The sequence below is a fragment of the Portunus trituberculatus genome, chromosome 9, assembly GCF_017591435.1.
Source record: "Portunus trituberculatus isolate SZX2019 chromosome 9, ASM1759143v1, whole genome shotgun sequence".
Lineage (NCBI taxonomy): Eukaryota > Metazoa > Arthropoda > Malacostraca > Decapoda > Portunidae > Portunus > Portunus trituberculatus.
This window is the reverse complement of record NC_059263.1, coordinates 11,836,203-11,847,754: the sequence shown is the minus strand read 5'-3', so window position 1 is coordinate 11,847,754 and position 11,552 is coordinate 11,836,203. Positions and strand designations below refer to the sequence as shown.

The window sequence follows — 11,552 nt, the reverse complement described above, 5'->3', positions numbered from 1 at the left end:
ACCTAGTTCTCAAGTAAATAATATTGTTAAATGGTGTGATGATAATTATTTGAATTTAAATGTAAAAAAGACAGGAAATTTTAATTGATTTTCGTAAGAGGGAGAGGTGTACTCAAAATCTTGTAATTAAAGAGGAACAGGTAGAAATTGTACACAATTATAAATATTTAAGGGTGCAAATGATGATAAAATAACTGGTGATGTAAACACAAAGAAGGTGTATGGCAAATGTATGCAGAGAATTCATTTTCTGAGAATTTTAAGAAATCTGAAAGTTGAAAATACTATTCTTGCTGTGTTCTATAAGTGTTATTGAGTCAACTCTGTGTTTTGGTTTAACAACGCTATATGGGTGCTTAACTCTAAAAAACAAGAAGAAACCCAAAAAGGTTGTGAGAATTGCTGATAAATTGGGTATAAAGGTAACAACACTAGATGACCTATATTCTAGAAATGTATTGTGTACAACTAGAAAAATAATGAACGACAATACCCATCCTCTCAATGATAACTACGTGTTCTTAAGATCTGGAAAAAGATTGGGATTGCCTTCACAGAAAACATCTAGATATAAAAATTAATTTGTACCAGTTAGCATTAAATTGTATAATTATGTCCATGCAAAAAGGTGAAGTTATCGCTTCCATTGTGATTTCGATTATGATGCATGATAAATTTACAGCATGGTGCTTTTAAAATAGTGTAGCGTATATAGTTTTAGTCTTGGACCTTACCTTGTCACAGATATTTTATTGTTTGTTGTACTGTATGAGGGTTGTAACTATAACTTTGAATGATCTGGATCCACAAAGTTTCAATTTGTATGTATCATTACAAATTGACTAAACAAAGTAGGTATCTATTATTATCATTATTATTATTATTATTATTATTATTATTATTATTATTATTATTGTTGTTATTATTATAAAGGCAACGTTAATGATGGAAATGTTATTAAGAATTAGGTAACTAGAATTGATATTAGCATGAATGATAATGATAAAGGGTTTAGTATTGTTGATTCTTTTAAATGTTATCATCAGTATTGCTCACCTTGGTGTTGCTGCTATGTTCTTTATTATCTATCGGTATTACTACTACTACTACTACTACTACTACTACTATTACTACAGCTATTATTATTATTATCATTATTATTATTATTATTATTTTTATCATTATTATTATTGTTATTATTATTGTTATTATTATTATTATTATTATTATTATTATTATTATTATTATTATTATTATTATTATTATTATTATTAATCATTATTGTTATTATTATTATCATCATTATTGTTATTGTTGTTGGTGTTGGTGTTTGTAATGGTTGTGTTGGTGTTGGTGTTTACGTTTTTGGTGTTGGTGTTGGGCGCAACTAAAGCGTCCACGTCGCTCCGTGGAGCGAATGATTCGTGCGTCTGGCAGGGCAGGTCTTTACTTCCCGTCTCGTCATGGTGGGACACTTCTTCATGCCACACTGGCCCTCTTCCCTACGAAAAAAAAAAAAAAAAAAAAAAACACTTGGCTCTTTTCACCTGCTCGGCGAGACGCGCGACACGATCACTTCGCAGTTCCACAAGAAAACTCACTTCACTTGCCTTTGGGGATGCAATGCGCTGTTAATGGGGAGAAATGTACCAAGTGATGACACCTCCTCCTCCCCAGTTTTCTTTCAATACCACGCCTAACACAATAACATCACTTTTCTCCTATTTTTCACTAAACGTTAGTCTAACAAAACCACACACATGGAAATTATCAGAGCACCGAGAGAGAGCAATCGTCGCTGTTAGGAATGAAGGGCGAAGCGAGACTGAGTAAGCAATTTAACAATATATATATATATATATATATATATATATATATATATATATATATATATATATATATATATATATATATATATATATGTGTGTGTGTGTGTGTGTGTGTGTGTGTGTATAAGCACTTTGTTTTATATAACAGTTACGTTAATTTTTCAGGAGCAGTATCCGATTGACCTGTTAGGGGTGGAGACGGATAAGGAACTGGGAACAAGAGCTTTCACAGATTTACACGGCATCTCACAGCCAAACACCCTTGGGTACTCCTGTATCATCACCCTCCCCAAAGTATTGTCAATCGTCACAATAAGACTGACGCTTATGTAATAAAAAATTATTTGATTGACACTTTTTTTTTCCGATCAGCTCAGTTCTCCCTCTCCCGACTGGAGTGAAAAATTCATGTTAAATTTCTGATTACATAGCATTAGAATTTAGTGTTTTTTAATTAACGGCTGATTATTTTCTCTCTCTCTCAGACCAGAAGGTCAAGCTTCCGTCTCTGCTTGCCCGTCTGTAGGTATGTCTGTGATGCCCACGTGTTCAGAGTTACATTTATAATCTTAATAATTACTAACTTAATACTGATGTCCCCGGCACTACATTCATGGTATGAATGTTACATTTATATGCATTTTGGTTGGTGGGAAAAAAAATTAGGGCAGAAAAAGGTGTGTCTGCTGTTGCAATATTTCTTGAATATCGCCAAGGATGAGGTGTGCCCTTCCCCAACAGGGCTCGGCCCAATCTCCGCAGGGCTCGAGATGTGTGTTGCGGGACAGACAGAATGTGCTAAAGTTAGCATTGGAGGCTTTGAGGTTTGCTAAAACATTGTCTTTTAGTATGAAACGCGCGGAATAATCTTGTGAGGGAGGCTGTAAGGGTAATGATAATATGAGTGGTGGTGACTGGTGGCGAGCTGGGAGTGTCGTCAGGCTGGAATGGCAGGCGGCGTGTCCGTCGCCACTCACCACTCACCGTGTTGTGGTAGTCCTCCTTGTTAAGCTAGAGAGAGTGAGAGGGCACAACTAAAGTCTTGTTCACTAGCTTGGAAAAATCATTCACTGTCCAGTTTATGTTCGCCTCATCCAGGGCATTGGCTAACTTTATCAAATGTGAGGAGTTCACCAGGATGTCGTTTTTACCTGTTGGAGTGAAGGGGCGGTGAACGTTTGTGACCTTGATCCCTAACAAGTCTATGCTGCACCCATACCACATAGGCATGTGACCCTAGATAAACTTAAGACATTCATGTAAACTTTTGTGTCTTGGATCTTTTTGGTATTGACAGCATTTAATGTAGATAGTAAAAGTTACTGTGGCTTTCATATGTATTTGTAGATATTGACTGATCAGAAAACACACAAAAGCACACAAAATTTGTAGTATTTCAAACTTGTCCTAACGGCTGCTCCAAGTGTTCTCATTAAGAATACGTAATGCTACTATCTAAGGGAGTTAGCTGCAGTATAAAGTAGGTTACTCACCCATTTTCACGGAAAGCTTTATGAATTCATAGTTGGCATTTAAGCTGAGTTTTTTCAATGCCTTAAGCTGTTTTGCTGTGTGGGCCCATACAGAGAGTAACATGAGCCTGTGGGGAAGGCATTGGTTAGAGCAGGTTTCCTCAACCGCGGTTTCCGTTGAACCCAAAGGTCCCTAAGGGTTCCGCAAGAACAAGAGAGATAAGCTAATGCACTTTTTACTTTTTATTTAATTTCATTTACGTAATATAACTAAACACGCACAATATATTACTGGTTATTGTAATATTTTATTTTTCCTTGAACCAATTATTCAAAAATTTATACTATGATATTTGTCACGTGAAATACAATGAAAATAAAATGAAAAATACATGATATATAATTTTGTTTCTGCGCAGGGTTTCTTTGAAACATGTCATTTAATTTAAGGGTTACGCAAGGGTAAAGAGATTGAGAAACGCTGGGTAAGAGGGACGGCCAGCAGGTATGTTGTCACGGAGTGTCAGTGTGTTGGGAAAGAAGGTTGGTCATATGAGAGAGAGAGAGAGAGAGAGAGAGAGAGAGAGAGAGAGAGAGAGAGTATGGTGAGGGAGACAGAAAATCTTACTTTTGCCCGCGTGCTGGGATGACCAGCAACAGTCCGACTAACACGAGCAGTATTTTCATGATGGTGCGTTCAGATTGACTCTCCCACTCTCACTGCTTTACCTTCCACTTCGCATGCCTCTTTATATAGTCTGTCTTTTATTGCACAGCGCTGTGACGTCACTGCACATTCATATTCAAGTGCAACACTCCCTCCCCTCCTCTCTCTCTCTCTCTCTCTCTCTCTCTCTGGGATTTCTGTCTTACGTTAGAGGTGAAGAGTAAATATTAATTGTATAACTAAAAAAATATGGTAACACAACCTAAGATCCCTTTCTGAATAACTAAATAGGCCACACACACACACACACACACACACACACACACACACACACACACACACACACACACACACACACACACACACACACACACACACACACACACACACACACACACACACACACACACACACACACACACAAACAGTTAACTCATAAACTCTGCAATTCGTTGTTTGTTTCTTTATTTCCTTGTATCTTTGACACGAATAAGAGGAAGATTTCAAGACGTTCATTGAATGATGGATAACTTTTTCGGACTTCAATATTTTAGGTACTGACGCATTCAGGCCATCTATTTCATTCATTTATTGTTTGTTTTCTTTGGCAAGGCAGCAGAACTCATCTTGAATAAGTATAATAAAGTAGAAGTGATATCTGGGACGTGGTCAGCGTTATGAAATCCTTGTTAATGTCAACTTAAAGCGAAAATAAAGATAACTAGCTTACGGTCATGGCACGCCCTGTTTTGGCCTGCCTGGGTAGCCATGTTGTCCTTCCCGCTATGGTTGTGATGACTAGTGCCGAGGTGTGTTCATGGAAACTTTTTTTTTTTTTTCTGTACTGAGTGGTCACTCTAGCATGAGTATTAGGACAAATTTTATTTTCTAACTCTATTTATGTGTTCAACTTTTATCTAACTTATAATCATATTGTACTCATATTTATGTACATGCGTAAGTTTTCTTTTTTTGTAATATATTTTTTATTGATTTTTTTCTTCTTCTTTTTTATGTGTTGAGTGTATTTAAAAAATACAATAACGCGAAATTATATATATATATATATATATATATATATATATATATATATATATATATATATATATATATATATATATATATATATATATATTATAGCAATGGGGAGAATGTAGGCAGCAACGGGAGACGCAAACTTCCGGCGGAAAGATGGAGGGAGAGAGGATAATACAGTTTGTCCCAACCTGTGATACGCATACCACTAGTAGCACTCGAATGCCTTCCAGGTGGTACGTGAGCACTTTTGGGATCATATCCAACTTTTAGTTAAATGTAATTAATTTATTAAAAAAATATATATCATTGCTTTACACAAGATAAGCTGGCATCGACCAGCTGGTGGAGAAGAAACAGATTAAATTGAATCGTGTTTATTTGTTCTTAGTTGAATAAAATTGACATTTGCTGGAACTGAGTTTTTCTGGAACCAGGTGGTACGCAGGGACTGTAGGGGACATGAGATTGGTACTCGCTCAGGAAATGTACGGGAACCATTAGGATAGCGCGTCTGAGGTTTTGTTTGGGAGGCAAAAAAGAGGCCGCACCTTGGAGACGTCGGACGTATACAAAGCACAGCTGCCAGCTTAATTAACCAGGTGTACCTTTTTCCTCTCGTGTGGTGCGTCTTGTCTGATTCCAGTGCACCAGCAAGGGACGAGGAAGCAGCGGTGTTGTGTTGCTAAGGACGAGGAGAACCGCTCTACCGGGCTGCTTCACAATAGGGGCCAAGTGTGGACAGTTGAGTAGTCGCGTGAGTGGCACCGCATCTTATTCTGCCATCGAAGTGGCCATCCCGCGCCTCTGTATAGTGCCTGTTTGTGTGCGGACTAACCATGAAGGAGTGTTCAGTCCCCGCGTGATAGTATTTGCCTTGTTCTCCCTGACAAGGGGACGCGAGTAACATGTAGGACCCAGTGACTGACTGTGGAAGTACCAGCAGAAGATGTAATATTGCCACTCTAGTGTTGTTTTTTCCAATTACCTCACCTCCATCTCCGATCGATAAAAACGAGTGTCGATATCACATTGGGTCATTCCTGCTTGTGGGGTTTGGGAGGGCGAAGCAACGGTGAGGGAAGTGCTGACGAAGTCGCTGACTGAAATGAAGAAGCGAGGACTGGGACGGCGATGGGCGGGTACACGGCGTTGATAAAGACGGAAGGAATGGAGAGGATTGGGGCGGTTCAAGCTTTATATCTGTGTTGTCTATTAAATGACTGAATGAATCATGAATAGGAGTGGAAATTAAGCATCATGTAATAAAGAGGGGGAGGGTGTCGTAGATGGAAGAGGGGGAGGAAGAGGAGAGATAAGAATATTGATTGTGAATCGCCACCATCATCACTGAGTAGGCAGTAGTCACCTGCCGCCCGGTGGAATACTCCAGGAGAGGTACTTACGGGGATGTAGGCAGTGCTGCAGACTGAGTGATTCCCCGTGTCCTCTCTTCCCGGTTCCCTTTGTGGTCTCATTTATACAATTGAGCAGCTGCAGCCTGCCCTCTAAAGACAACTTCTACTACTTCCTACACTACACTACAACACCTTACACTTTTACACTCTCTTCAAATCAAAATTTAATAATGGCTTCACCACGCCCTGCCTCGGAGTCCCCCTCTGGGGAGGGGACCATAAATGTCCCCAGGTCGGACTGCCCTCTGCTGTCGACCTTGGGTGTCTTGACACTTCATCTAATACTTTCACTATCAATTTCTGCAACATTCGTGGCCTTCGTTCTAATTTTCAATCTGTGGAACACCACCTCTCCTCTACTAAACCTCATCTTCTCTTCCTAACCGAAACACAGTTGTCTGTGACTACTGACAGCAGCCCCTTTTCTGTTCCCTCCTACTTGCTCTATCCTCATTTTCAATCCAAAGCTGGATGTTGCGCATACGTGCGTAACGACACCACTTGCTCTCGTGCCCACAATCTTGAATCTTCAGAATTTTCTACCATCTGGCTAAGACTTCAATGTCACTCTCTAACTAAATTCATCTGTGCTGTATACCTCTCACCTAATTCCTCTGACTATGTAAAATTCTTTGACTATTTGACTTCCAAGGTGGAGCACATCTTATCTCACTTTCCTTTTGCTGAGATCTCCATTTTAGGGATTTCAATGTTCACCACCAGCTTTGGCTTTCATCTTCTTTCACTGACCAACCTGGTGAACAAACCTTCAACTTTGCTATCCTTCATGACCTAGAGCAGCTAGTGCAGTTCCCTACCCGTATTCCTGACCGCCTTGGAGACACGCCCAACATTCTTGATCTTTTCCTAACCTCCAACCCTTCTGCTTACTCTGTTAAACTTTCCTCTCCGTTGGGCTCCTCCGACCACAATCTAATTTCCGTTACCTGTTCTATCACTCCAGTGCAGCCTCAGGACCCGCCTAAGCGGAGGTGCTTCTGGCATTTTAACTCTGCTAAGTGGGAGGAACTAAGGCAGTACTATTCTGATTTCCTTGGGATGATTATTGTTTTCATGTCAGAGATCCTTCTCTTTGTGCCGAGCGCATAACAGAGGTGATTATCTCTGGCATGGAGCTATACATTCCTCATACTTTCTCTAACCCTAAAGCTAAAAAGCCTTGGTTTAACTCTGCTTGTTCTCGTGCTGTCAATGATAGAGAGGCGGCTCACAAACGGTTCCGTAGCCATCCAACTGCTGAAACTCATGCCCTATATATTTCTGCCCGTAATCATGCCAAATCTATTCTCCAACTTACTAAAACTCTTTCATCAATAGAAAATGTCAAAGTCTTTCCAATTCTAACTCCTCTCGAGATTTCTGGCATCTAGCCAATAATATCTCTAACAACTTTACTTCTTCGTCTTTCCCTCCTTTACTTCATCCAGATGGCTCTACAGCTGTCTCTTCTTTTTCTAAAGCTGAACTCTTCGCTCAAACCTTTGCTACCAACTCAACTTTGGATGATTCTGGGCATATTCCTCCTACTCCTCCACCCTCTGACTACTTCATCCCTAAAATTAAAATTCTTTATAAAGACGTTTTCCTGGCCCTCTCTGGCCTTGATTCTCGGAAGGCTTACGGTCCGGATGGAGTCCCTCCTGTTGTTCTCAAAAACTGTGCTTCCGAACTCGCTCACTGCCTGGTCAAACTCTTTCATCTGTGTCTCTCTACTTCTATTTATCCTTCTTGCTGGAAGTTTGCTCACATTCAACCTGTCCCTAAAAAAGGTGACCACTCCAATCCTTCTAACTACCGCCCTATAGCTTTGATTTCCTGCCTTTCTAAAGCCTTTGAGTCTATCCTTAATAGGAAGATAATGAGGCATCTATCAGCTCACAACCTTCTCTCTGATTGCCAGTATGGTTTCCGTAAAGGCAGATCTACTGGTGATCTTCTTACTTTCCTAACTGAATCTTGGTCATCCTCTTTAGGGACTTCGGTGAAACCTTTGCTGTCGGCCTTGACATATCGAAAGCCTTCGATAGAGTCTGGCACAAATCTTTAATTTCTAAACTACCCTCCTACGGATTCTATCCTTCTCTCTGTACCTTCATCTCCAGTTTCCTTTCCGATCGTTCTATTGCTGCTGTAGTAGACGGTCACTGTTCTTCCCTAAAACTATCAACAGTGGTGTTCCACAGGGTTCTGTCCTATCACCCACTCTCTTTCTATTATTCATCAATGATCTCCTAAATCTGACTCAATGCCCTATCCACTCCTATGCTGATGATACCACCTTGCATTATTCAACAGCGTTCAACAGACGCCCAACCCAACAACAATTAAATGACTCAAGGCGAGATGCTATAGGACGCCTAACTTCTGATCTTTCACTTGTTTCTGATTGGGGCAGAGAAAACCTGGTTTTGTTCAATGCCTCAAAAACTCAATTTCTACAACTATCTACTCGACATAACCTTCCAGACAACTATCCTCTCTTCTTCAATAACACTCAACTTCCCTCTCCTCTACATTAAACACACTCGGTCTATCCTTCACTAAAAATCTAAACTGGAAATTTCACATCTCTACTCTTGCTAAATCAGCTTCCAAGAAGTTAGGTGTCCTGTGGCGTCTTCGTCCATTTTTCTCCCTCCCAGCTGCTTGCTCTGTACAGGGCCTTATCCGCCCGTGTATGGAGTATGGCTCTCATGTCTGGGGGATCCACACACAGCTTTACTAAACAAGGTGGAATCTAAAGCTTTTCGTCTTATCAACTCTTCTCCTCTAACTGACTGTCTTGATTCTTTAAGTCACCGCCGCAATGTTGCATCTTTATCTGTCTTCTACCGCTGTTTTCATGCTGTCTGCTCTTCTGAACTTGCTAACTGCATGCCTTCCCCCTCCTGCGGCCTCGCTGCACAAGACTCTCTACTTCTTCTCATCCCTATTCTGTCCATCTTCCTAATGCAAGAGTTAACCAGTATCTTCACTCCTTCATTCCCTACACTGGTAAACTCTGGAACTCTCTACCTGTGTCTGTATTTCCACCTGCCTATGACTTAAACTCTTTCAAAAGAGGAGTGTCAAGACACCTCTTACATTAACTGGACCCTCCTTTTAGATTTTTTTGTTTTTTCTCTTTCTCCTACTTTCCTCTTAACAGGGCCTGGCAACCAGCGGGATTTTTTTTTTCCCAACACTTTGTTTTCCCTTGGCCAGTACCCTTGTAATGTAAAAAAAAAAAAAAAAAAAAAAGGTGTCGTTTGAATTCTCTTACAGAGATATAACCTGTCATCAATATTGATTACAAAGCACGGCCCTCACAGCTTGTCACTGGATTGTCATTTGTGTGTCCTTTGTTTTCTTTTGCATCGAAGCCACCCATCAATGCAGGCACGGGACCTTTGTCACTTAGTGTTATTTGTGTATTCTTTGAGTTCTATTGAAGAGTCGCCGCATTGCTGTCTCAACCGTCGGAGACTTTCCTTTTTTCCCCCTTCCCAAATCCCCTACCCTTTCTAAATATCTGCCGTCTTCCACCCTGAATACCCCCACAGCATCCCGTCAGAATGATCAGACGGTTTGCTGGTGGGGCGACAAGTGGCTTTTGTTGTGACAGCAACGGTAATTTAAAGGTCTTAACCTTCAAAACGCAACCTTGCGTTCCCCACTCACGCTTCTGTCCTCGCCCAATTATGTACAAACCATTTACCGTATCAGCTATAGACAGTAATGTTATCAAAAATAATAATCAGATATAAACTTAAATATTTTGAAGATGAAGATCACGACGTAATTTGTGTGCTACACCAGACCACGTTAATAGCCGAAATTGTTCTCCCATCTCGAGGAAAAGGCATGAGAATGAATAATAAAGTTGGATGGAGATGTATAATGAATAATGGATAAGAGACAGGTGTGTAAGTCGAACAATCATTTCATCATGCACGTGGTGGGTGTAGGAGAGCTATATATAGTTTTAGTATCTGCCTGTCTGTCAAAGTGGGAGAGATCGTATAAATATTGAAAAAAGGAAAGAGAATGAATAATGACTGTAGGTAAGGAAAAAAACGAGACATTTTGTGGTGGGGAGTGGTGGTATGTCGGCTGGAGGCGTGGGCGTGTGGCGTTTGTTATGACAGGCGCAATAGCGGTCCTTGATCGTCGGGTAACCTGCTACCTGTCCTTACCTTTTTTTGTGATCGACTCGTCAGACCCGCTTGAACTCTACTTTGAAATTAATAAATTGAGTTGGATTTGGTTGGATTTGGGTTGCAGAGTGGAAATTAGGACAAAGCGATAAATAAAACTTGAATCGCCACCCGCCGACAATATAAAAAGCTTTACGTGAGGTTTAGTATTTTCAAACAAGTGCAAAACGCTCAAACACACGTTTTGGTATTGTTCTGTCTCCCGACACACGCTGCACTGCATGCACATTAAAGCTCTCAAGTCGCGATTTGTTGGGTAGGGTTATGGCTTTTTTTCCCATTATAAGGTGATTAGCTCGTGTGTGGTTTGTGTGTGTATGTGAGTGTGTGTGAGTGTGTGTGTGTGTGTGTTTGTGTGTATATGTGTGTGTGTGTGTGTGTGTGTGTGTGTGTGTGTGTGTGTGTGTGTGTGTGTGTGTGTGTGTGTGTGTGTGTGTGTGTGTGTGTGTGTGTGTGTGTGTGTGTGTGTGTGTGTGTGTGTGTGTGTGTGTAATTCACCACGGTCGTCTGCTGGTCACCCAGCCAGCCTTCCCCATTACGAAGCGAGCTTAGAGCTCATAGACCGATCTTCGAGTAGGACTGAGACCACAACACAATCCACACACCGGGAAAGCGAGGCCACAACCCCCGTACCTACTTCCTGGTAGGTGAACAGGGGCTACACATTAAGAGGCTTGTCCATTTGTCTCGAGCTTCCCGGGACTAGAGCCCAGGCCCTCTTGGGTGTGTGTGTGTGTGTGTGTGTGTGTGTGTGTGTGTGTGTGTGTGTGTGTGTGTGTTCGTTTGAATGTGTTTGCGTCTGTTTAACGTTTTGATATATAACAACCTAGAAAATATTAAAAAACATGGTTATTTTTTTAATAATGCTACCTACCGATGTACAGTGTACTTTGTATTCATCTTGATATATCGAT

At 40.7% G+C, this 11,552-nt stretch overlaps 1 protein-coding gene across 1 annotated transcript; it reads right to left on the bottom strand.

Annotated features, from left to right (window-relative positions):
* Window positions 1–2,511: 2,511 nt before the first annotated feature.
* Window positions 2,512–4,030, bottom strand: LOC123501405. Its single transcript, XM_045250225.1, has 3 exons — window positions 3,930–4,030; window positions 3,323–3,429; window positions 2,512–2,980 (listed from the first exon to the last, which is right to left on the bottom strand). Exons 1-3 carry the CDS (start codon window positions 3,986–3,988, stop codon window positions 2,841–2,843), a joined length of 306 nt encoding a protein of 101 aa, XP_045106160.1. The 5' UTR covers window positions 3,989–4,030; the 3' UTR covers window positions 2,512–2,840.
* Between the last annotated feature and the right edge of the window lie 7,522 nt (window positions 4,031–11,552).

Excerpts from the sequence above, each read along its gene's own strand:
- LOC123501405 (XM_045250225.1), bottom strand. The coding sequence starts at position 3,988 with ATGAAAATACTGCTCGTGTTAGTCGGACTGTTGCTGGTCATCCCAGCA. Across the intron at positions 3,430-3,929 it reads ATCCCAGCACGCGGGCAAAA|GCTCATGTTACTCTCTGTAT; the intron begins GTAAGATTTTCT and ends CCTTCCCCACAG. Across the intron at positions 2,981-3,322 it reads AAAGCTTTCCGTGAAAATGG|GTAAAAACGACATCCTGGTG; the intron begins GTGAGTAACCTA and ends TCACTCCAACAG.